Genomic DNA, 26,837 nt, shown 5'->3' with positions numbered 1-26,837 from the left:
CATTAAAATCTTCTTTGTTTTGAGTAGTAATTCCATATGTAAAATGAAACAGGCATTTGGACAAAGCTGTGTGATAAGAGCTTGACACTTTTCTGTAGATTAAGCAGGTGACTCTTCAACTGTGTCTTTTACCTGCTTCTACACAGGCATGTGCTTTCTTAGGGTTGACTAGAGGAAAGCAGATCTTGTGTCTTCCCTTAATTAAAGTGATAAACTAAATAGTGATTTCTAGCCTGGCTACCTTTATAAAGTGCCTAGGCTTAGTGTTTAAGCATAATGTTTTAAAGTAATTTTTGCAGAGCTAGTTTATTTCCCACAGAACTAGTTTATTTCCCACATCTGAAATTTGACCTAATCCTTACTTGACTTCTGAAAGCAGAGTTTTCTTATTCATAACTTCTCTTCCTGATAAAGCATCAAGTAACTCATAAAACTTGATACAAACCAAAGGTGTCACTCTGCAAGGTAGTTTAGGAACAAAACCACCTTAAGGGGTTTAACAGTTTGCTGCTGCCCATTTAAGGTAGCAAATACAACTGTTTTGTGTGATCTAAACATGATCACTGAAATGATAGAATAATGGTTAAAAAGAATGTAAACTTTTTTTATTCCACACCATCATTGTGATTATTTAATTTTCAGTGTCCCCTGAACTTGTTTTACCTGTGGAGTTGAGGGCAAAATGCAGGGACAGTAAGGTGTTTTGGACTCCAGGGAGGAAAACTTGAAGTCAGGTTCACCTTATGTTTGCTGTTCTCCATACTTGGCTAATCATGTTCTTAACCTAATTAGTGCTTCTTTCCATTTTATGAGAAAAGTTTCAGTTCATGTTGACTGCAAATACAGAAGAAGAATTGTGCATAAAAGCTGCTTTTTCCCTYTGAGACTATTGTATATTATTCATAAATGGCAACTAAGTGGTAGAAGCCACATGAGTATGGGGCTGTAAGAAGTTTCAGTATCTTATCTCTAACATTCCCTCAGCATCCACCATTTTAAATTTAATATTGATGCTGCACAGACCAATACTTACACTGATTTAAGAAAATTATCCATTTTATCTTTTTTGCTTGAATGTAAAAAAAMCCCCAAAACCTAAACTGCATGTGTGGGAAAAAAGGGTTCTATAAATCATAAATTTTGTTGTTGTTTTCACACATTAATACAAACCTTGACTTTGAGCCCAGAGACATTTATGCTTTGTGTGTGGCCTATCCCGAACCTCTCGGAGAGAGACTTTATACTGAGACTAAAATTTTTTTGGAGAATCACGTACGCCATTTGCACAAGGTAACCTACTATACAGTTACTGATGTCCATGTAGGTGTTCTTTGTCCTTTTCTGACTTTAGGAAGGGGTTTTTTTTGTATGTCGCAGATGACTGTTGGAGATACACAATACTTGTATGTATGAAATATGTACCATCACACAACAATGTAGGCAGATACTATATCTGTTCATATGCAACACAAAAGAAATAATTTTCTTTCTAGGCCAACAGTTGTGGTTTGTACAATATATTTATTTGCTTGAAAAGCCAGTTCTTTCTTTTCTGTTGAATGCATATAATCAAACAAGTTAGAGAAACATCTTCATTTTGCAAATGTACTCTAGTTTGTCATTAGCCTTCTGTTTCAACAGAAAAGTATCTACTCTGGTGTCTTGGAAACTGATTGTGTATACTCTTTAAAAAAAAACAAACAAAAACCTTCTGAAATACGTGGGAAATAACACAAATGMTTGGGAGGAGAGGAAATAAAGGCAAATTATTTATTATGACAAGAAACAATGTTTGTATATCTGTATAACCATGGGGTGACTTCTGTTTCATCAGCTATGACAGTGAACTTCATCAGAATCATGATTCATCATGTTTAGTAGATAGGGTAAATGAACAGTGKCTCCTTCTATATCAGTAAAAAGAGAAGTAGATTTAAATAAGATACCTGCCTGTGATTAGTGTCTTTATAGGGGGTAAAGCATTGCAAATTCTGGATAGTGCAGCTAAATTGCTTCATGCTTAGGTCCTGAGTATCTGACAAGATAGGCTGGGTATCTTAATGAGTAGCTCACTGGTTACAGAGAGTATAATTCTGGCACTCTTGATAGACTTAATCAATTCACTAAACTAGCAGAAAACTCTGCCAAATAAGTTCTTCCTCATTTATTTAGTGAGCTGAATGAGCTCACTTAGGATAAGCAGGCAGGTGCCAGCACAGTAGAAATTGTGGAAAGTAGCAGTAAGCATACATCCATTTTTTTACGTTGGCTATCCACCACTTGTCGCTGAAAAGGTTGGAAAACCTTTGCAAAATGTGTACTGCAGAGGAAAGCATTCTCAATTCTGTTTTGTCTGGCAGCTTTCCTCTTTCATGTTTTTTTTACCTTTTTTTGCACAGGCTTCTTTGCTGCTTGAGCGAGATTTGAAAATTACAAACTCTAGAGAGAATGAAAGATGATTTGCTAGGATGTCATCGCCCCTCACAAATCATACTAATTAGTTTAAATTGTTGAACTTTCTTCTCTGAAGTAGGAATCTATTCTGGGAAGTTCAGTAGCTGTTTAGATAATGATTTCCTGAAATTTTAAAAGATTTGGGCTTAGATTTGTGAAACTTCAAATGTGTTTTATATGTATCTGTGCTTTGTTAAACTTGTTTTATTCCATGATTCTTGGTAAGTATGAGGACTTGTCAATCCAGCAAGGCATAGTGGTTTTAAATGGTTGTACTTRGTCAATTCCTCCAGTGTGCAGTGCATGTGCAGTGAATATAAAACTGAACTGTGTCAGTKAGGGAATAGTTCTGTGAGTTGTCCCATGAGTATGATGTGAGAATATGAGCCAGGCTTATTCAAGCAGGTACTTCTGAGGCGATAAATGGAAAATAATACAATAGAGAGATTGCTGTTTTAAGCAAAATAAAGCAAATCCATGTGTTGTAGCTGGCTTACCAAAACTTGGAAATATTAAGATATGTTAGCTTTTTGGTCATTACCACAATGCTGAATATGCAGATGCTATTCAAATATTATAATTCCATGATAACTTTCTAAGTATGTGTACTATTTTTATACTGATCTTAGTGTGGGGGGTGTGTGTACCTTCACAGAGAGTTCTGGAAGCTGAAGAACAAGTACTGGTTATGTATCACAGATACTGGGAAGAGTATAGCAAAGGAGCAGACTATATGGACTGCTTATACAGGTAAGCTTTACAAAAGAGTTGTTGAACCTCTGAAATTATTAAAACGATCTACAGGTTAAGTTGAAGAGTGTTGATTAAAGAGAAGAGTAGATGAATATGCCTCAGGTCAATTTTGGAGAGAATATAGTTATGGTAGCAGAATKTGAGAAAAAAGGAATAATGCCCCAAGAAGTAAGTATCCGAGGGAGTTCCTAATGTTCTTTCATTGCTAATATATTCTACAGTGATGTTACAGTGATGAGTTGGTGCTAGTCAACCCTGCAGTGTATAAACTCATAATCCTAGGAATTCTACAAGGATGGCACTGTACTGCAGTATGCAGTTGAACCAGCATGGTTTGATTCAAAGCTTTGCCACATATCTTGGCAAAACCCGTTTTCCCTTCTAGAGGGGCATTTCAGACCAAGTAATGTGTACTTTGGGTCCTTTCTTTTCAGGTGAATGTTTCAACTGCAGAGATTGGAGAGGGAGTGAAAACTTCTCCTTACTCCTTTTCTGAGAACTTAAGAAACTAATGGAYTGTATGCAGGCAATMAATTTTCCTCTCTTTCTTTTAGTAAATTACAGCCAAATCTGTAAATAAAAACATAACTAACCCCTTTTATTTTTGTAGTTCGTTTCTTTCCTGAGTTATGGATGTATTTCATTGCTAATAATGATAGTTTAAGCATAGAAAACATAACCATTTCTGAGTTGCTAGAATTATAAATGTGTTGAAATGGCTTTGGATTTACTACAATTTAGATTTTAATTCCACTGGGACTGTAGGTTGAACATTCTGGTGTCTATTATGCATGTGATACCCAGCAGGTAAATATAATTTAAGAGGCACTTACTATTGTACTTTATTGATGGTACGATGTGCAGATTTACAAAGGATGTCAGGACCTTTACTATTAAGTTAGGAGATGTATGTGTGATCTTGTAGATTCGAATAAATGGTCACTTGCAGACTGGGAACAGATGTGATGGAGTCTATTCTGAACTTGGAAACTTAAGTAGTGTGATGCATCACTGCCCTAACTGGGGAGTTGATAGAAAAAACCCAACAGCTATGTAATGTGTATGCTTCTCACTGATTCTGCTTTKCGTGACACTTTTTCTGAAAGCTTGCATGCCTCTGGTCATAAACAAAATACTTCTCCCATTGTGGAGCTTGATATTTTGGTTTATTTTTATACAAGCTGGAACATTTTTTCCCAGGCCAATGTTACATACACAAGCCAACCTGTACRTTTATATATGCTCATATTCCATGCCTACTTGCCCATCCTAACTCTTTTCTCCTGCTTTGTATATCATAGTTTGGTCCAGAAAATGTACTTGTTAGGGTGTTCTTTTAGAAGTATTTTACCTTAAAGTTGTAGCTTCTTTCTTTGTGTTGAAATTCTCAATTTTGTCATATGCTATTGTTTAAAAGTCTCTAATGGGTATGATTTTGGGAAAGAATGCTTCTCTTCAATAACAAAACGTACATTGTAATGGGAACTAGAAGACCCCACATGAAGACAAGAAATAACTCAGTGCTTGAGTAGTAGAATCGTAATGACTTGCAYGCATTGAAAGCAATTCATTAACTGAATGTCATTAAGTTATGTCACTATTTTGGTTTTTGWGGGAATATTTTGGATGAAAGTACTTCTGAAGAAGTACTTTCATCCAAAAGTACTGAAAAAGCAGAAGTTATTCTGCTTTTTATAAAGCAGTTGGAGTTATTTTCTTACTTGCATGCCTGCTCTGAGAAAAGTACCATAATTTAGTATCCCAGCTTCTATTTTGTATTCTTCYAGCAGTGAAAACTGATTAATGTCTACAGATAGTAATCCTAATGTTATTTTAAAATAGATTCCCTTAAAATTTAATTAGGCTTACATCTCTGCTTCTAACAYGATAGGAAATATTTGGAACACTACTAAAATGTGAGACACTTTTGAGCCAAATTCATTAAATGTGAGATCAATMATGTAATTGGCAAATTAGTTAAATATTTTCTTTCTTTGGTATTGATTTTGGTTTGTTCTTTTTTTTTTCACCCATCCTCTTCAATGTATTCTGCTAGGAAAACAAATCCCAATTCAGTTTGAAAAGAAATCTCACAAGAGCTTGACTAAACRAAGGTGATGAAACTGATGGAATAAGGGACACTGAAAGAAACTTTTTCAATTGTTGCTTTTGTTAGTTCTGATGTTAAAAATAATAGATAAAATGCTGGACATTAGGTCTTACTARTGTCTTGGTGCTTTAACTAGTTTCATAGGTACTTGTAAAAAATCTGGTCTGTGTACTTTTATTTCAAGTACTTGGAGGGTTTTCTTATCCAGCAAGTTGAAATAAGGTGATTTAAAGAAAAAAAGAAGAAAGAAGTATTAAAATTATTTATAATAAAATCCTGAAAACTAAGCACACATGCCGCAGCTTTTGCTTTTTTCCATTTTGTCTTTAAAACTCTTACAGTAATACCAGCTATCAAGATACTACAATTTTTAGTTTTATTTGCCACTCTTATTTCTCTTTCTGTATGTACTGATGGAAGAGAGAGGCAGTGAGTAAAGGGACTCTAGGGCTTTCCTTTTWAGCAAGTTTAACAAGAGAAAACAGATTGGCAGCTGTTGGCTTTGTTCAYGTGGGGGAAGATGGGAAAATTTCATCAAGGAGCAGACCTGCTTAAGGCTGGTGTTCCAGCTGTTCCTGATGTCCTCACAGGTTTAAAATGACACAGAGGGCCTGTAGCCTTCTAGAGAGACCTTGATTTACAGGTCATGGTTGTTTTCAATGGCAGCAGAGGGGTTTACAGTACTCTGTAAAGTCTGAAAGTAGCTCMGGCTACTGTACTCAAGTTTGTCATCACTGCACTATGAAAAGTCTTCCTTCTTTGGACTCTGTGGTGTCCTAAATTCTTTCATGTTCAAAGGATTTCACGGTGTGTTCCTCATATTCTCCTTTGCTTGGCTTTTGCCTTCATGCTGAGAGTGTTCAGATATCTCTGGTGCAGCCTCTGAAGCCTGAATCTCAAAGCGCTTCAGGAATCTGACTCTTCTCAGTGTCTGAAACTGGGCATCTCAAAATTTCTAGTTAGATCAGAAATTAAAAAATTCTCAGTTGCCTCATTTAAGCATTTATAATACAAGAAATATTGTAGTTATGAATTATATTACAATTATTTTCCCAGTTATCTGAGAAAGAAAAAGTGAATGGTTCAGTTTAAAAATATTACAATATTTGTTTTACGAGAAAACCGGGAACCAAGAAGGATGTTTTCGCAAGTCTTGCATAGAATCCATTTTGTGTGCTTTAAAAAAAATGATACAAATAGTAGTAAATACTGAATTTAAAAATAGCATTTTTAACATTTCTTCTTTCAACTGTTAATTAAAATAATTTCTGCAAATTCTTCGCTTTAAAATTTGTAATCTGGCTGTTAGCTAGTTRCCATGACCTGACTAAGGGATCATATAAAAGTTTGCCCTATTAATATTCRCAGTACTTCTGTGTTTCAGTCTGAGAGAAACACAAAAGAATAAACCATACAGCTAGAAGAAAACACTTTTAACTTAAAAATATCTGATAGAGTGTTTTTCTATCATTAAAATAAACTAGTATCGCTCTAATACTAATCTGTAAATTCAGCAGTTATTTTGCACTTACATATGTATGAGTAACATAGCAGTGCAYGTTGAAAGGTTGTATTCTTAACACAAGTTTATTGCTCACCAAGAAAATGCTGACAGTGATATTTCAAGATCCTGTTTGAGCTCTGATTTACTAACACTTTTACTGCTGTTGTATGATGTAAGGCCTTTTAAATTGAAGTAAATTTGCATTGTAAGATTTTTCTAGAAATGGCAATGACATTGGTTAAAGGAGAGTATATTTTGTGATGTGGAAGACATTCCACRATTCTGAATTTATTTTAAAAAGCCCAAACTTTTTGCCTGTTTTGATTAGAATATTTTTATTTTTTTAGGTACCTCAATACACAGTTTATTAAGAAGAACAAATTGACTGAAGCTGATCTTCAGTATGGTTATGGAGGGGTGGATATGAATGAACCATTGATGGAAATTGGAGAGGTAGGTATCTCTAAAAGTGAGATTGGATATAAACTATTCAGAMGTACTGCAAGTTCAGCTTTGTCCTTTGAAATTTTCACTTTTTATGTCACAGAAACATTGTAGAAGATGTAAGCCCTGTCCACTTCGTAAAATGAGATTACAGTTTCGTTGTAGAAAAATAGTGACCTGGCAGGGWACAAAAGCAAATACGAAAATTATTGGAGAACTTGAGTTTAAAGTGAARTAACAGAACCACTTTGCAAACAAGCTTCAGATTCTTAAGTGATACTGCTATCTAGAGAACATATTGAGGAAGCAGTGTTTGTTTTGGGAAGCCCTTGAAACATTAGTTCTTAGGCTTCTATTTCTTGATGTGACTAAGTGTTAAAGCTTTTTTTTGAGAATTTTGATCCAGTAAAGTTAATATCTGTTCATGMTTGGTGTAGGATTAAGTTTATGGCAGTCACTCATTTGTCCTGGAAAGTAATGGAGACTTGAGTCCTACAYCCATGTATTACATTACAGCACTGTTTTGGTTTTGGTAAATCCAATGCTCTAGTTCACATTTCTTGACCTACAAGGCACTCAGCAAGTTTATCAAGTTTTGAAAGTATTTTCTCTTTCTTTATGGTTCCTGTCACATTGATTCTGTCTTTTATTCTTTGGATTGCACAAGGGGCTTTGGCAGAAGTCAAAGTATTTCAGTTATTCATCAATCTAGAATGGAAGAAATTACCATTTATGCCTTTTTAGATGACTGAGATGATCTGGCCAAGGGCAAACGTGTTTCTTTTATATGTATTTCTCTTCAGTCTCAGCACAAAGTTACAGAAATAATGCCCAGTATTTTTAGAAGCAGGACTGCACTCTCTGTACTGAAGTTTCTGTCTCTACATCACTTTTGTGTGGTAATGATGCTTTGGGATCTTAATGATCYTTTTAGTAATCTTAAACAAGTATATTCTTGCTGAGTTCTTCTGAGGTGTGTAACGGTCGGTCTGTACTTGAGATCTGAGGTGTGTGCCTAAGGTGTGCAGGCACAGCTTCAAACAGTTCTTCATCCTCTCGAGTGTTCCAGACATTCAGTAATTGTTGGACTAGGAAACATACAGGATGAGATCAGTTAATGAAAATAGGCTGCCAGTGCTTGTAAGAGGTTACTTTTTTCCCGTCTGTTAAAAATGCATGGTGAAGGAGACTGCTTTTCTGAGTTGAGCTCCTGTCACTGATTTCAAACTCCTGAGTTTTCTGTGGCTCTATGGGAGTCCTGAGCTAGAAGGTATATAAGATGTGCATTCTGGGTTTTTTGCCCCCAGAAATAGATTGTGGAGAATTGAGAAAACTGCCATGTTCAGTATTGCCAGTCTAGTCGGCGAAGTAAGATCAGTCCTTATCCTCAAGGGACAGAAACTGTCTTGAACTAATACATTAAGTTGCTGGATTGATCTGTCTGTAATCTATTTGACAAGAAAATTCCAATAGCCAGCTTGAATCTGCTTCCCACTGGTAGCTCATATTGTGAGAAGGACCATGCTGCACATCAGATCTACCTGAGGTTGGTTCTATTCACCTCGTAGTCACAAAATGTGTCAGTTCTTTTCCACTGGCTTCTTTCAGCTGACTTCTTTCATTCTGTATTGGATTCTGTATTCCTGTTGTCTTACAGAAACTTAACTGTTCTCTGACTACTCTTCACAAGGCAAGACAGTGAAAGTCACTCCTAAGACAACTTTGATTTTAAACCATGATCTGTCTGGATATAAAAGCAAAACTTTACCTCCCCTTTAACCTGCATATGATGCAGTTGTGTCAGGTTTACCTTCTGAACCTGTATTGCAGCATGGGTACTGAATAGCTGTGACAGATAGAGCAAGTTCCTTTGTCTGCCCCTTAAAAAAGATTTCAGGGGAAGGGTCAGATTGACAGTTGATAGCTGTGTACCTGCTTTCAGTTAAGACATACCTGACCAATATTTTAATTTTTAAAGCTGATGACCTGTTTGTTGTGTCAAAGCTTTCTTAGAAGCAGTATTCCCTCTGTCCTTACTGAACTTTGCAGTTTCATTTKTAACCAGTCTTCTACTTCCTGGCAATTGTTTTTGAAGGTCTCATATGTGTGGTTATTCCCTGGATAAAAGAGATCACATTCTCCCTTTTGGCCTTTRAATGTGAATTTGACTCAAGTGTAAAAGTTCATTTGAACTATTGCAATTTTGTTGTTAAAAATTTGTATGTTGGGAGCAACTACTTCACCCATAAGAATTTGAAATATTTGAGCCCACTTGACTGATTCCACTAATGATATATTAGGAATAGGGKGACCTATTGCTAATGTGATTTGATTTGAATTCCATTTGAAGCCAAATACTAGCTTGCCAATGACTTTGCTTAAGGTGTATTGCATCTTAGTCTGGAGATTTTCTTTGTGTGTTGGATGAAAAGATTCTGTGTCTTTGACCTCTGACAAATTGGCCAAGAGAAATTGCGTTTTGTCAGCTGAGGCGTGTTTTGCAATCATTGTTAGAAATGCTGGTGTTTGTGCACATTCAGACACTTTGGGTAGGAAGTGTTGTCTGCTTATTACTGTTTAGATATTTTGTTTATGTGTACTCAAAATCTGCCCTTGTAACCTACTTCCTTAGGGTCCTTATGTGCATTTGAGAATATGTGATGGAGTGGAACCAAGGAATGAATCAGTTCTACTAGATGTGTAGGAAGAAAGCAGGCTTGGAAGCCTGCATTCAGATACTGCCTGACTAGAGAAAGAAGAGGTTATATAAAACTGAATTTTTAAAATCCTGAATGGGAAATTGTGTCATCTTTGGTGCTGTTCTGGGTTTGGTGGGGTGGTTTTCAGGGGATTTTTAATGTACTTTTTATTGATATAAACTTGTGTTTTATCCTGACAGCTTGCTCTTGATATGTGGAGAAAATTAATGATTGAACCATTGCAGGCTATCCTTATTCGGATGCTGCTTCGAGAAATAAAAAAGTGAGTGTTTCATTGTTTCTTGCTTTAACATAATGTGGGGGAGAAGGGTTGTTGCACTTTTTTTTTACTTTGAAAATCTATGGACTTTGATAGAAATCTTTTATGTTTGGTTTTTTTAAGGTAATTTCTTATCTGGTGACGGTGGTCTATCAGCTTTTCTCATTGTAGCTATATGTTTGTGGCTAACATGTGTAGAAAATGGCGGTCAACTCCCTCTAACCTCAGAGCAGTGATCTTTTCTACTTCAGCTGCCATTCTTTTTAGTGAGATTGGGGAGGAGTTAGAATAATTGTCCAGGTCCCATAGGATGCATTTTGCCTTTTTCACTACCTGATGCTGACTGCCTTTGGCTTCTGTGCTTTCAGTAAACTGAAGGACCAGCCCTTGGGCAAAGATTTGCCAAAGCCAGAGAAATTGTGTTGCTTTGCATGGAACCCAGAACAATTCTTGCTTATTTGCCAGGAAGACTAAGCTTCTGGGTTTCTGGTTTTTTAGATGAGTACCTTCACTTAACATTTTTGGTGTTTTACTTGAATAAAGTGAAGATAATTAATTTTTGCAGTTTGAGGGAAAGTTACTATTTCTGAATGCTCTTTTTTTTTTTTTTTTTACTTCTAAACAAAGCCAAAGGGCTTGGGACTTTTAAAGTTTTGATTTAATTTTTTTTTAACTTCCAGAGGATCTTATTTATGAATTAACAGAAATTTTGAGATGTACTACAGATATGTGTAGTTGCAAGTTTAAACAGTTTCTACACTTCTACTATTTAGGMTATTAGGATTTTTATTTAGGATAACTCTAGGACTTGCCTAGTGACTGGAAATTTTTTTTAAGTGATTACTCAGGTGACCAGGCTGGTGTAGGTAAACTGAGGGAGTGAGGTAATTTGGCAGATTGAGGTTTCTTGAACATGCACTTGGTCAAAAAAAAAATTGTAAGGCATTGTAAGGCACTTAATTTTAATATTTTATTTGTATTTTTAATTCCTGAATTAAATATTTGACAACAGAGTAACTGATATGATGTCTCTTTCGGATGGCATTTCTGAAGCCAGGAAGTATTTATATGCTTCCAGTTGTTGAATCATGATTSCATTGAATTCAGGACTAATACTGCTTTATCCACTTTAACAATTTATTTATACTAAATGGAGATTACCTAATTCATGGTGAAGAAAATACTCCTTTGTTACATCAAGCACAGTGATACTGAAGACTTGTCTTAGTTAATGTATATATTTCACTACATATAGTGGGAGCGGAAATGTGTGTGAAAGCATTTTTCAGGAGACATCTGATGCTCCTTAAAAGTAACGGTATGTATTTAACTTCAGGCTGACTGCAGACCTCCCAAGGCTGTCACTGGCTTCGGGAGGCGTAGATCATGACACTGTAACAAGTGGACGTTATTTGTTACTAAACTATTTGGAAACTTTGAAATAAAACAACAGTCATTGTCTCTAATGGTTGGAACTAGATTTTTTTTTTTTCCTCTCTCCTTTATTAGAGTCTTTTGTGTGATCTCAGWTAAGTTAATTCTACATCTCAAAATATACATTTAACAATTCATATTAAGTTTCTTCTAGCCACTTAATGATCTGCATATCATTTAATGAATTACATAAGAGAGAACTATTTCTAGTAGCTCTTTTTTTCCTGCCATCATGAAATGTAGGGCTTCCTGTGAGGATTCTGAGGATGGCCTTTGCATGTAACATCAGGCTTGTTACTGTTCTATGCTGTAATTTCAGTGATAATACAGCTTTGAAGTGGCAGTTTTAAAGACAGTGCTGCAAGCGACTATTATATGTCTTTTAGCATTGAGTTCWGCAATTCAGGGATTAAAGAAGGACTTTGAAAAATGGATATCCATAAGTTATATCTGTCAGATATTCAAGATTATGCATGGGAATAATATAACCTAAAAGTTTTAATAAAATTACTAATACACGTATATGTCTAAAAACTCCTCTGTTCTATACTTTTTTTCATCGTACTTGTGTGTGCATGGTTCAATTTATTACAATGATTTAAAAAAAATAAAATTTATGTGGATGGGACAGTTGAACTACTAGTCAGGAGGTTTGCATAGCATACAACATTATGTGGAGTTGATAACCAGCACTGTAGTGAACTGGTTGCATATAAAAGTAGGTTTCTTRCTAGTACTGGAAAAGGTAGGGAAACAGAGCCCCAAATTCTTCTTTCAGATGTTACTTTATCAATGTATTTAATTGGATTCTTTTAAAAGACTTCTGWCAAGTCTTGAGCAGACCAACTTTTTAGAAGCTATAAGCTTGTGCAATACATTATACATTAAAATTGACAATAAACTTTTTTTGGTACATAAAAATAAAGAAATACAAGTAGTGGCTTGTGACTCAGCTGAACAAGATGGCAAAACTGATCCAAGAGTTTMCTGAGCCCAAAAAGGAGCAGGCTGTACTCTACGAACTTCCATGTCCTGAATTTGGAGCTCACCTATTCACTTAGTGACCCAGCTCAACTGCTAATGTGACAGAAAACCATCTCAGCTAATGTTTCTTCAGATTGGCACAATGAGTCAATTCAGAAAAGCATTTGATGAGTGCCAAAACATTGCAACAGAGATGGAGGCCTGTGACTGAACAAAAGGAAGCAGGATTAACCCTCTTGAACAGCAGAGAATTCTTAAATCACTTAAGCTTGTCTTGTCTGACTGCASTCCTTAATAAAGAGTTCTGAGTATAACACTTTCTTCCCCCTCCCTCTAGCCCAAGCACTCCTCCTACAAGGCAAGCTGAATATCAACTTAAGCATTTTTGTTTCAACACAACAGGAAGCCGACAAGATCTTGAATTGTGAGAAAATTCATCTATGAAATTCTTAAACAGAAATAATTTGGAAATTACTCAGGTGCTATCTCAAATGACAGTGTGATTAGTACAGACTAACCCAGAGGCTTCTTTACTAAAGWTAACTAACACTTTCTAACTAACTGAACCTATTCCTGTCTAAGCTGATACATTTATCTATACTATTTGTTTGAAATCAAAGCTATTGGAAGTTAACTTTTTAAAAAGTGTTCACAACAGGCTCATCTAGTTCACAGTGAATTCTGTAGGTAATTTACTTTGAAAGACCCTTGGTTAGACACAGCAGAGCACTTCTTTTGAATGGTAGAATCTTCTTTTAATGAATCTGATATTTAATTATTGTATCTGTAATTTAAATATTAAATTTTAAAAATGTTCTTCTTTGGGGCTGTAGTAATACGTTACACCATACATACTGAACATCCACTGTTAGCCTCAGCCTTAAGACAAGAACAAGATGGAGTTAATATAAACCAGCATAGCTTTCTTCTACGTGTTTTGTAGTTTTCTCCATTTCTTTTGAAAAGAAAACCAAAACAAATACTACTTACCACCTGAATTAGGGGAACTTGTGTTTCTAGCACTTTATTTTTTATTGAGATGTCTTGGGTTGAGACAATGTTTTCAGAGAGAAATGTTACAGGATAAATGTTTCCTCTGAAGTGAAAAGTTTGATAATTTTTCCCACCAATATGAAACAGTACTTTGGGCGAATCTGAAGAGAAAAATTGTTTATTAACAAAACAAGGTGCCCACAGGACACAGATTAAAGAAACTGAGTAACTGTTGGATATTTAAAACTCAGAAACGCCCACCGCTGCCTCCCCCCCCAGCTGCTCAGCAGATGGTGGGGAGAAAAGATGGTGCGGCTCCTGTCTCCAGGAAAAAAAAGAAACAAAAGAAAAAGTCCACATTGCCGCTTGGGCAACAGTGGAAAACCTGGTGGTAGTCCTCTCCTCACTGTAGATGAAACAGAGGGCTCGGTGTGCTTTTKCTCTGGCTGGCTTGGCTTCTTTGGTGTCCAGGACAAGATGGAGCAGCGCTTGCAGCTTGTCCCTGCCGGTGCCTGGCTGATGCCTGCATGCCTCCTGGCTCCTYRGACTGCAGCCCTGCCRATCYGCTCCAGAAAATCACAGGAGTCRCASAAGGGATAGCAGTCCAGGGAAAGCTGTTTGCCCAAGCTAACAAACCCAAGCTAGCTAAACGGCAACWAYGTAACTCCCCTGCACWCAGGGAGCAGAACTCCCGCGCGGAGCTGAGCTCCAAAAGCAAACAACTGCACGGCAGCCCCGACTTTTAACCGCCTGCGCTGCCTTCCCAGCTGCTCCTGCCCCTTCTTCTGGGTCAGATTTAAAGGCACAGGGACAYTTYRGGCATACAAGCAGAYGGAATWTAGGAMTAGAGTGTTATCCTAAAATCAATRCAAGACACCAGRTTYCTTTCCAAATATCATATCCTTATACCCAAGATATCCTGTGACATYCCTGCTTCAACCTGTGTTGCAGTTGCTCTGTAGCTTTGTGTATCTATATTGCTTGCTGACTGCTACCAAGAAGGAAAATAAACATTTCAAAGACTTCTACCTTTGTGGGGTCACCAATTCCATTTTAGTGTGGCAGTTACKCTTACAACTTTTGTGAAAGTCATCCATAAAACTTTGGACAAATTTTGTTGAAAGAAACCGTTTGCACTACAAATTCCTGGGAGCAGAGTGCCGATGTAACTAAAAACCTGAAGTGGCTGCCAGAGCAGGCAAGGCCAKTTCTATGCTGGATTTGTTTTCGTTTATCACCTTTGTGCCAWMTGACCTCTGCWTCACAAGCTTGTTTCCTTYGTCCCAGCTCTTCCRTGGAACATGTCTCCTGTCCTTACACAGCTTTTTCCTAATGTACATTGTCCTTTGAGTCCCCTTCCCTCTCACATGTGTATGGGTCTGAAGTGGCCTGTGAACCAAGCAAGGGAAGGTGGGACTTGAGCTGTTCCTCCAGTAATGCTGCTTGTGTTTGTGTACCTGGTCCAGGCTCCTGTCCAGATCCAGAGTCCTGCATATGAGAGCTGGGCTGGGTTGTCTCTTGCCAAACCCTGCTTTGTCACGTACTAAACTTTTGGTTCTGTGGCTCCCTACACTCCATGGCATAGCCCTGTGTTCACAGGCTGCGTTCATCCTGCAGCTATCCATGCTCCTGGGCCCTTCTGGGGTGAAGTTCCATCCAGGCCCCAGGGCAGATGTTTCACTTTTGCCTTCTATGCTTCTGTGCTGCTGCTTCTGCTGTCATAAACCAGACCCTGCAGAGGGATGTTGGCAAGGATGCGGGGGTGTACCCAAATCCAGGTTTATTCTATTGGTTCAGCTCCCACAACCAGAGAAAATCTTCCTGTTCCGTGGGTGAAAAATCAGTTCGTTTGTAATTGGTAATAATGCTGCATAAACCATACAGTGACTGCTCATAATCTGTTAGAGAGCTAATTCTTTACATCCATCATGAGCTTAAGTTTTCAGATCTGTGAAAACAGTAGTGTTTGAAAGCACTACCCATAACACTTACAGTGTTATGAATACATGAAGATGATCTGGCATGCTTAATACAGCAATTGCTGGTGTGGGTGACCTGGTAAACCTCCCTAGCTCATGGGCATCCTCTGGAGTTTTTCCTGATTACAAACCAAAATAAAGGAGATCAGCAAAATTACTTCTCTCCCGTTTCACCACAGCCTAAATGTGTATATGGTAATGTGCTTAATCATAAATATACTTTTGTAAATCATATTTTGGTCCTATTTAACACCTTAGGAGTTAGGGAATATTTTTTTACTTTGTTGTAAAGTTCATATGAAATTTTGAACTTTTTAAGAGGAGGTCTCTGCTGTTTTGAGTGTGGGTCTGTTATTTCCAGTCTGCAGAGGACTGAATGTTAATGCTTTAAGTATGCAAAACACTTGTTTTAATTACTTCTATTTTCAAGTGAATGGAACTAAAGATAACATTTTCTTCAACTCCTTCATTTGGAGCTAAGAACTTGACTGGAAGATGTAAGGTTTTCCTTTTCTAATCTATGATTAAATATTGTGACAATGGGCCAGGTGTGCTATTTGTTCCCCTTGAAATCTACATGTTGAGTAGTAGATAGTCAGAAAAAAAAATAGCATGCTTCTTGTTGTAATGATGGTGAAAAGAATGGATTTTTTGGAATAGCCARGAGTGTGAAGGTAGTCTATATAATAAAGGTTACAAATACAAGATGRAACTTACTGTAGCTTTTAAACTACTCACTTAGAATATGTAATTTGGAATACTTGCATCCTTAGCAAATACTTGGAAATTTCATGACCTTTAAATGCTTTTGAACCGTTTATTAATTGCCATCCCAACAGTTTAAATGTATATGAGAGAAAGAAGAGTGCATTTTTTATTTTAAGATTAATCTTCAATTTTGGTAATTTAAGCAGAGGAGTTTACTGGAAAATGTTTTCATTCAATTTWATTTCATTTGGCTATAGATGAATTACACCAGCTACCTGCATTCTCATAAATGTTTGCTTTGCCTATTTCAGTGATCGCTGTGGAGAAGACCCAAACCAGAAAGTAATCCATGGGGTTATTAACTCCTTTGTTCATGTTGAACAGTATAAGAAAAAATTCCCCCTAAAGGTAGATACATATTTCTGATTATGTGTTTTTAATTTTGAATGTCAATCTCCTATATGCATTATTTGTCCTTTAAAAAAATTCTCTCTTATAGTTTTATCAGGAAATTTTTGAGTGTCCTTTTCTGAATGAAACAGGGGAGTATTATAAACAAGAAGCTTCAAACTTATTGCAAGAGTCAAATTGCTCACAGTATATGGAGAAGGTAAGAGATTSTTTGATACACATACAATAGTTAAAATAATTTTACTGATATGTCCTCTACAGTTCTCCTAGTTGTTCTTTGTGTTATGCTTTCAAGCAATTGAAATGATACTTTTTAGTGGCATGGTTAATCTGAACATAAACTACAAACCATGCTGTGGATGGACAGTCAGTATCAAAATATTTTGTAATAAATGATGAATCAGTGGCATGAAAAGTAAAAAAGAAAGACAAAAAATAAAACACATCAGTTGATCAGTATTACTTCCTCACTTCCTTTTTTCTTTCAGTTTGGAGTAGGCTAACATTAGAGTTTTAGCATTATGTGATTAGAGAAGACTCTTAAGTTGTTAGAGAACATTTATTAAAAATTACATACTCTGAGGTGGATTCTTTATCATTTTGCTTTGTGGTATGAAGCTATGTTGTGGTTAAATTACTTGTAATTCTTATACCTTGTTCAAGAAAACAAAGATTAATACATGACTAGGAGTCAATTCTTGGTCCTAATCTGTCCACACTACCAAGATAGAAGAGTTGAGAAGAGGGCTGTGAAATTGCTTTCAAGCTAATTGTTACCCATCTGTAGCAAAATTCAGGGACAGGTGAAGCTGAGACTTCAACTAAACCAAAAGCAATCTTGCCTGTCATCAGCAGTTTGCAGCTGCACTACTCTCTCTAGATTCCCCTCATATTCATGGGATGGAAGTGCTTTTATGTCAATATTCATGTGACTTACTTTATGATAAAGCCTGTTCTCTTCATTGAGTTATAAAAAGAGTTTTTAGTAATAGCTCAGATGTACTCCTGTACCTGTGGAGCAGATGTTTCTGTAAAAGCAGATGGATTTGGAACAGTAAAGTGATTCTCRGAGTTCTCATTTTATTAGACATTGTGGTAAAACTTCTCTCAGAAGGAATAACTATGGTAAGGGAAATTGGGGAAGACTAGTCACAAAKTTAAAGGGAAAAAGAAATTTTGAGATGACAACTATAGAAAGCTGCTCAGCATCTGGTACTACTGGGACTAATCAGTACTCAGACTAGATTATATTCATTCAGTAATAACCTGATTTAGAAAAACTAATTTTTCAGCATCCTGCACAAGTYCTTTTGTAACTTTATTACTTATACTTGTGTCTCATTCTACGTACATATGCTGTTGTATATTCTAATTCTGTATTGGTTGTCAGTATTTCTTCAGCTATCAGTTTAAACTCTTGTCTGCAGGTTCTAGGTAGATTAAAAGATGAAGAAGTGCGATGTCGGAAGTACTTGCATCCCAGTTCATATGTCAAAGTGATTCATGAATGCCAACAGAGGATGGTAGCTGATCACTTGCAGTTTCTACATGCAGAATGTCACAATATTATCAGACAAGAGAAAAGAAATGGTGAGTCTCACCGGTCAGAAAAAGAGTGAAATCACTTTTCTATTGTTCATTTACCATTGCAATGTCCTACCTTTTTTCAATGACCTTCTGTGCACACAAGCATCTTCAACTAATGTTACTTATCTAGAAATCTCCTTTAGATCCTGAATGACATTTTTCTTTTATCGTGTAATTAATTTTTATTCTTCCAAGTATATAGTCAAAACCTTCTTTTTACAGTTAACAGCCCTTTTYGGGCTAATGTTCTTTCTCTTGTCTTAGCTTAAAAACACACTGAAGTCCTGTGTCCTGTAGAATTGGTCATATTGTATGCTTGTGTTTTCATTTGTAAACCAATGACTCTGTCTTTACAGATTTCTTCATCATCACTTAACAGGTCAGGTGTATAAAATATTTTGGCTTCTTTTCATAGCCACTTTTTATTGCCCYGAATCTTTTGCAATCTCTCATCCCAAATCCTTTTTATAAAAGGAGATGCTCTTGTAGTTACATTCCCTGCCCAACTCAAAAAACCCATGCTTCCTGATGACTACATTCCTCTTATCCTTGAAAGAATGCTTWTTCTTGCATGGAAGATGGTATATCTTATGTGAAATAAATTATTTTTCACAGTCAATCTCAAATTGTATCTAATAATAGTGTTTGATCAGAGCTTGGATCTGTTTTGTTTGGTTTCCTTTTTAGGGGGGCATCTGGGGGGGCGAAATATAATAAAAATAGCAGTTGCTTATTAGAAAAGACAACTTTTCTAACCTGAGAAAAATTTCAAGCTACCACTGGAGGCAAACAAAAAGTCAAGAAGATATCTAAACTGATTATAGTCAGCTACTGCTAAGGGAAATTTCSGGAGGCCAAGGTTTAAAATGAACTGGTACTCTACTTCTCTTCACTTGCCCACCTCTTTTCTTGGAGTCTGTCATAAAGAARCTGTATTGGAAGAGTGAGGTAGTCACAATGGCAGGCCTCAAAAAATACTGATAATAGCCCTACTTTTTCCTTTTTTTCTTTTGTCAGTGGTCCAGTGTATGTTAATTTTTTCTTTCAAAACAGTTGGTTTTATTTCAGTCATCAAGAAGTTCTGTGTGAAATTATGATACTATCTTAAGTGTTAATTTTTAGTGTTTCTAAGCATACTCTATGAAAATRTATCTCTGTTACAGACATGGCAAATATGTATACTCTACTTCGAGCTGTGTCAAGTGGTTTACCTCATATGATTCAGGAACTACAAAACCATATCCATGATGAGGGCCTTAGAGCAACCAGCAATCTTTCTCAGGAAAATGTGAGTTTCCTCAGGCAGCTGAAATGACTATTTATTAACATTCTTCATTAAGTGTTTGCCCCTTTCCTGTTAGTCGATCCTGTTTCTTGTTTTTAATTTTGCTTATATAAAATTGGTTTGGAACATGATGGATAAATTGTAACTTCTCATCAGCATGGTTTGCTGTGCCACGCATATCTGGCCTGAGAATTGATTGTTGTAGCTGTTGCCATCTAACCAAAACAGCTGCAGCTAGATATTTCTCGTTGTTGTTTTCTTCATACAGTCAGGGCAAGTAAGTCCTTTTGTTCCATGTATGCATTTTTTTCCTGAATTTCTCTTGAGTCAGTGGCATTTGCTGTTCTGGTACATTAGGAACCAGTGATTCCATTTAGTTTAATTATATGTTATTTGTAAACACTTGACATCCTGTCCTGATTTCAATGTGGTGGTTATCATAAAAGCTTTGTAGTCTCTGTACATATTGTCATGTAATTTCTGAAAATACTGTATCTTATGTATTTTACTAAATTGTGTTAAACTTTTTTTCCACTCATATCTATTTAAGTTACTCAAATCCATTTTTGTTTCTCCAGCATTGCTGTTCAAAGAACAACAAGCTTTCATTTGACATTGTGTTTGTGCGTGTGTACATCTTGCTGTCTAGACCTTTGCTCACTTTACGATGGTGACTTTAGCCATCCAGTGTTTCTGTCTATAATAATACCTAAGCACAAGCTGTTGCAAATTCACTCTGTTACTGACTGCTCAGGAATGCTTACTATTGTGTGACTCCTGTGTGCACACTGAACAGGGACTAAAGTCTTTAGCAGTACAGTTTTTTTTCAAATTATTCTTTCAAACTAATAGTGTCTACACAKGGACATACATACAGACCCATGAGGGTGATGGCAATTCACAACCTTATGTGGATAATTTGAAAGTGTGAAATACTTGTTCCATTGTGTAAATTATGTACTTTGAAGCATTTTTAATGTGTGACCTGAGAATGCACTTGGGGAGTCATGCCACAGAGCCAGTGCCTTGTACACTGTTGCATTTGTGCCTGCCAGCTTGTCAGTGTATGGACTTCTCCAACTCCTGTCAGTCATTTTTGTAAAAGATGTGATGCTGGAATGTAGTGAATGAAATCCAATCAGTAGGCAAATGCAAAGGGTTCATCCAGATTTTCTGTCTCTGAAGTCACTGCTAGAGAAGCAGCAGTTTGTTATATCAGTTGCTTGATTGCTGTATTTATGTTGTCGTTAATGATTTTTGAAAAGGCTGATAAAGAATTTTAGGGTATGATGGAAAAATATAAATGGTATGAGAGCACTACTCTCAAACCAAAGTTGGATAGCAGGACTAAATGTAAAATGTGAATGTAGCCTAGACTTTTTATTTCCAAAACATGCTCTAGCACTGTAGTGTGAGATGCAGAATGCAGAATCCATCCTCTTAAAAATCATTGTAGTATTAACTTTCATTAAAAAGAGTAATCAGAAAAAAATCTACAACTAATGTAGGTATRTTTGTGTTAGATACTACTACTACTTTTCTCACTAACTTGCTTTCTGTTTTATCTACCTTCTTTAGATGCCAACTCAATTTGTGGAGTCAGTTTTGGAAGTACATAGTAAATTTGTTCAGCTCATCAACACTGTTTTGAATGGTGACCAACACTTTATGAGTGCCCTTGACAAGGTAATTTTTACTTAAGTAAACAAAGCAGTGGAAAACAAAACTCAGGACCCTGTTTCAGGCTCACCAAAATTCTTCAAGACATCAACACATGTTCAAAGATAGTTCAAATGCCTTTTTTCTAATTTAGAAATGCAAGAGAACAAAAGACAATCTAGTGCTAGGGTAAAATATACGTACAAAGGAAACCACTTTAAAGGTTGAACATTTTCTGAAAGAAAGACCTTTTTTTCCATCATATTTCAAAACACAAAAATGATGCGGATCCACACTAATCCAGTGTGTATGTAAGTGCAGATAATAGACAACTGTTGGGGTTTGGGAGGTTTGGTAATTCTTGCATACGTTTTAACTTGCATTTGCTTGCTGAGATATCTCTGAATGATCTTAGTATTACTTCCATAGTATCTTTGCTTAGATTTTTTAAGTTGACTACAAATATCTGGAAACTTGCATTATTTCAGTCACTGCCACAATAGGTAACGTTTTTCCAGGAGACAGCTGCACTTGAAGTTAAATAATAAATATAGGGAAAGATGCTTGCTGCTACTTAATTTGAAATGCATAGCCATGTAGGTATYCAATATAATAGTTCTAATCATTATAAATGTTAATAATAATCATTATTAATTATAACTAATAAATATCTTTCCTTTCTRTAATTTCCTGTCATGGATACAGTTCATTGCTCTTTTGTGGTGTTTACAATAGTTGCAGTTGTAGTTAGGGTCAGAGTCTAAGCACTGATTATTTTCAGCCAAGGTTAATCTGAAAAGGCAAAATGGAGAAGGTACCAGTGATAGTACCAGGGGTAGTTACCCATATGTATTTGTGGTATTGATAAAACATTATTTAGCATTTCAAAACAAAAACTTATTTTAATACCAAATACGTTTCTCTCTCTGTTGCAATTAATGTCATGTACCAGAAGGTGGAGTAACACGAGGCTGACAGCTTCATTTGCTGGCACATAGGCAACGTATTTTTTCTTAATACATAAAATCTTCACTTCAATGAGCTTTTTTACAAGATATACTTAAAATATTAGTGTGCTGTTAATTTTTCATGGTGGATATCGAAACTGCTATTGCTGCCTCCAGTATTATTGCACAAGAGTGCACCAAGCTTTAAAGAGTTTCCTATTTCTTGTCAAGTCATGCATTCTTTCCTCACAGGACTTCAAGGTATTGTACAGAAGAGTTCCGTGTCAGTTTGTCTTTATAATAATAGTAACAATATTTTCTTCAGAGGAACTGTAATTCCTAGGAACTACAGCCATGCAGTATTTTTGGTTCACTGTTAGTTTACAGTATTAATTTAAATGTGATATGTAGTTTAGAAACTTGATTATTCTGATAATCTTTATTCATTTCTAAACTGCCTTTATCTCTTTCCTTTTTCATCATATTCAGATTTTCTTCAGCCACCATATTGTTAGTATTCTACTGCTTTGAATTTCCACTGTCAGCAATATATTTTTTCCCTATTCGTATGTGAAAAAGTCCAACAAGCAAAAGTGCTTTCATTTCTAACTGTTGTGAGCACACCACATATGCTTTTCAGCTCAAGATACGTGCTGCTGATGTGCTGCTGCTCAGATCTACTTTATCTGCACTTATTCCTAAATTTCTTTCGATCCATTCTTTTGGACAATAATACTGCTTTGTACCAAAATCTTCCTACTTAGGTGAAGTTTCTAATCAGAACTTAATTTGTTCTTCTGTATTCTGTAATTAATTTCTCTTCCTCTACTCTTTCCACTTTTACCTCTTGACTTAAATATGTTTACCAATCAAATTCTCACAGATCAGTAACTTAAACCTTTTTATTAATTATTTCTTTTTGTTCCTCCTTTGCATAGTTTTATAGGATCTCAGATGGTTTTGGCCCTGAGCATTTTTTTTTTATTTCTTCAGATTTCATAAAATAAAAGGGTTTAAGTCATTGACATTTTTCCTCTTTGCTTCATGTTCCTGTGTAGGCTTTGACATCAGTTGTTAACTATCGGGAGCCCAAGTCRATCTGCAAAGCACCTGAGTTGGTAAGTGATACACACAGAGAGTAATAATTCTTGTAGGTAAAGATCAAATGAATTCCATAGGGTCCATCACGTGCATATCACACTGGGTCACACTCAGGTGTGTATTTCAGTAATAACAGCTTAACCTGCACATACATTTTGTGAGTGTAAAAAATTGCTATGGTTCTCATTTTTGATACAGACTGTATTTTCTGGGGATGTAGAATGTAAAGTTGGYCCAGGAATACAGCCCTTGTATAGAATCTGGGACTGTAGGCTGTGACTTATTTTGTGTTTGAACTGTTGTAGAAGTTTGGAAATATCTTGATATACATTTGTTTTCAAGCTTGACTGGTAGATTTGGGTTTGATTTTTCTTTTTTTTATTTGAGCTGGCCAAATACTGTGACAACTTGTTAAAGAAATCAGCAAAAGGAATGACAGAAAATGAAGTAGAAGACAAACTGACAAGTTTTATTACTGTTTTCAAATACATTGATGACAAAGATGTATTCCAAAAGGTAACTTTTTATATTCAATAAAGAATAAAACATTATATTTTAAGCATCCTTGAAGGATGTGGTTATGCTTCTTTAAATCCTCATTTATGTTTTTTTTTAATGCAGTTCTATGCCAGAATGTTGGCAAAAAGATTAATTCATGGTTTGTCTATGTCTATGGATTCCGAAGAAGCAATGATAAATAAACTAAAGGTAAAGTAATGTTCTTCTAACACAGAACTAACAAATGTAAGAATATGTCGTTGAGAGGGATCAGCAGAGGGTGCCAGAGCTAACTTAGCAATCAGTAAGTCTGTTTCTAATGCCTGAAAAAAACCCCTAGTTTTTTGGTAGTCTATAATAGATAAAAGGCTGAGTATCACCTAGGCATTTGAGATTTTTATGAGGTTTTGGATAGTTTAATTAGTTCTGTTCAAATGATTCAGATTAACATTATAAAAGGACCAAGGACTTTTATAAACATGACTATCTTTCAATTTTAGAAAACAATATTGTTCATATAGATCAATGTATATAAAGTGAAACTAAGRTAAGTGAGTGAAACTGAGACAAATATTATCATTTTATTTTACAGTGTTTGTTTTTTTTATTGTAACTAGTGTTTCCTGTAAATCTAACAACATTTCTACTGACTAGATTTTCACTTTATTAGTGAGGAAACATAATTTATACAATGATTATTTGTTGCACTTTCAAACCTGTTACAATATTTCTTCACAGCAAGCCTGTGGTTATGAATTTACCAGCAAGCTCCATCGAATGTATACAGACATGAGTGTTAGTGCTGATCTCAACAATAAATTCAACAACTTTATCAAAAACCAGGACACGATCATTGATTTGGGAATTAGTTTTCAGATATATGTTCTACAGGTACTAATGTATGTTTATTATTGCTGAGTTATTTGTACTTATGTTTTGATAAGTGCACAATTTTTCTCATAACGAATACTTCTTTATATGGAAACTGATGCCTTGTGATGATGGTGGAATTACTTTCCTAATGTTTCTTTGTAAAATTAACCCACTAGGTCCCTAAACAGTAGTGATTTAAAATTTCAATCTCAATACCTCAGCGGGGTGTGCAGAAGGAGCAGTAAGAAATGATCAGTAAAACTTCTAGAGTCAATTGATTATCTTATGACAAAATGTACACTGTACATCCATTTAAGACTATTATTTTTTTCTTAAGGTATATGTTGTATAAAAATGCTAATRCTTTTATTTTTCCTGATACTTTTAGGCTGGTGCATGGCCTCTAACTCAGGCTCCTTCTTCTACGTTTGCAATTCCTCAGGAACTGGAAAAAAGTGTACAGATGGTAGGTTAGTAGGAGGCTTCCTGTAAACATGTGGAAAATGTGCAATAACTCCAAAAGAGAGGTCATCAGTCCAACAGAGAAAAACTTGAGCTGCTTTATTTTGATTTTAAATCATGGCTATCATGTTTCCAGTCCATATGAAATGTGGAAGGATCACCCGAATACCTGACTGAATTTATGTGTGTATTTGGGCAGCTTTTTCACATCTCTCTCCTACACTTTGTGATTGCTGAGAGAGATGCTAATAAACACAATCAAATGAACTGGATTGGTTCTTAGCTTCAAAACAAACCCCTAATATTTAGGTAAAAGAAGATTTTGATTCTAATATTAAATCTGAACAGTCTTAATAGCAGATTAAGATGCAAATACAGGTTTCCTGTTCCCTGTTTCATAGAGCTGTTCAAAGTCAAGCTTCATGCAAACTTCTCTAAAGCTAATTTTATGATTTCTCAAACAAGTAAAGGTTTTACTTAAGCCAGGTATTTTCTTTTCACATGATTATTTCTGCTTTGTAGAGGTGGAGTATTTTGTGGCTTTTGATTATATTATTGTGTTCTAAATGTTACATGCACAATGTTTGTTTAAATATGTGTTACATATACAAAATATGTGTGTTGTTCTTTGCTGAAGTGTATTTAATGTTTAAGTCAAATTTAGGCAACACAAATTTCATATTACTGGACATAAGAGATTTTTATAGCAGTTTTTGTATCTTAAATTGTTAGCTGTTTCAAGTTTTAATGGGAAATGTCTTTTCTGTGGTGAGGAATCTTTTTAGTGTATTACTGTAAGTATTAGGAGTACTTATTCTGCTTTAATTTCCACTATATTAAATTGCACTTGGTTTTAGTAATATAATAGTCCATCACCAGGTRATCAGATTTTGCTGTCTTTGTGGGTTTAAAATAGGAGTGTTATGTATTGTGCCTCTGTTGGAAAACTGCTACAGGATTGTGTACCAGAAGCAGCTCAGAGTCTGAGTTGCTTGCCTGATTTCAGAGTTTTCCCAGTTTAAGGGAGCAAACTTATTCATGTGTTACTTAGCTAGAGTCACCRCTCCAAATTAGAATTCCCTAAGGAAACAGAACAAGACCTTGAGGGGGAAATCTTTGAAAATTGTCTGACAATGTCTTTATTTACTGTCAAATATGATCATTTGACCCATGGAGAGTTCTCTTGGGATTCTGGCCAGGATTTAGAAAGAAAAAAAACGGGTTTTGCAATTGCACTCCAAAGTATGTGAGTACCTCTTGTAACTGGGCAGCCTGTTCAGCAGCTTTTTCTGAGACTGCTGGAGCTTCCTGTAAATGTCTGTTTGTCTGAGTGGTGTACAAATACCGGTTTTCTGGGGGGAGAAACACCTAATTGTTAAAGAGGTCAGAAGTCCCTGTTTTTATGTTTTCCTTTAATGTTAATCAGAGTTGCCACCCCAAACCAAGAACAAGCCAAATTGATGTATGTACACAGAATCGGCATTGTTGGGTTTAGAGAGTTTGATCCCATTTTAGGGAAAGGTTCTTMAAATCTGCTCTAGTTTTTCTCATTTCCAGAGGTAGAACTGAAATTAGGATTCAGTCATCACTCATCTTCTAAAGGAAAATGCTATCGTGAATTGATCTGCAATATTTGCATCCAGTGTGATGGACATAAAACCAATATTTCTTC

The 26,837-nt window shown here is 35.8% G+C and overlaps 1 protein-coding gene across 4 annotated transcripts in view; it reads left to right on the top strand.

Moving 5' to 3' along the window:
• The window catches only part of CUL2 (cullin 2), a 46,125-nt gene that overhangs the window by 7,710 nt on the left and 11,578 nt on the right, over positions 1-26,837 (top strand). For 3 of the 4 annotated variants that reach the window (XM_057371130.1, XM_057371131.1, XM_057371129.1), the window contains exons 3-17: positions 1,188-1,290; positions 3,110-3,204; positions 7,169-7,274; positions 10,165-10,247; positions 13,000-13,086; positions 16,654-16,750; positions 16,842-16,952; positions 18,181-18,343; positions 19,504-19,628; positions 21,204-21,311; positions 23,290-23,349; positions 23,720-23,848; positions 23,954-24,040; positions 24,569-24,721; positions 25,092-25,169. In XM_057371130.1, coding sequence (XP_057227113.1) covers positions 1,188-1,290; positions 3,110-3,204; positions 7,169-7,274; positions 10,165-10,247; positions 13,000-13,086; positions 16,654-16,750; positions 16,842-16,952; positions 18,181-18,343; positions 19,504-19,628; positions 21,204-21,311; positions 23,290-23,349; positions 23,720-23,848; positions 23,954-24,040; positions 24,569-24,721; positions 25,092-25,169 — 1,585 coding nt within the window. The remainder of the gene's footprint in view (positions 1-1,187; positions 1,291-3,109; positions 3,205-7,168; positions 7,275-10,164; positions 10,248-12,999; positions 13,087-16,653; positions 16,751-16,841; positions 16,953-18,180; positions 18,344-19,503; positions 19,629-21,203; positions 21,312-23,289; positions 23,350-23,719; positions 23,849-23,953; positions 24,041-24,568; positions 24,722-25,091; positions 25,170-26,837) is intronic. The other variant, XM_057371132.1, reaches the window with a different exon arrangement.

Source organism: Malurus melanocephalus, unplaced genomic scaffold (genome assembly GCF_030028575.1).
Source record: "Malurus melanocephalus ecotype Western Australia unplaced genomic scaffold, MMel_1.1 scaffold_142, whole genome shotgun sequence".
Taxonomy (NCBI): domain Eukaryota; kingdom Metazoa; phylum Chordata; class Aves; order Passeriformes; family Maluridae; genus Malurus; species Malurus melanocephalus.
Note: the sequence above shows the minus strand (reverse complement) of the source record. Positions and strands in the feature narration are given on the sequence as shown.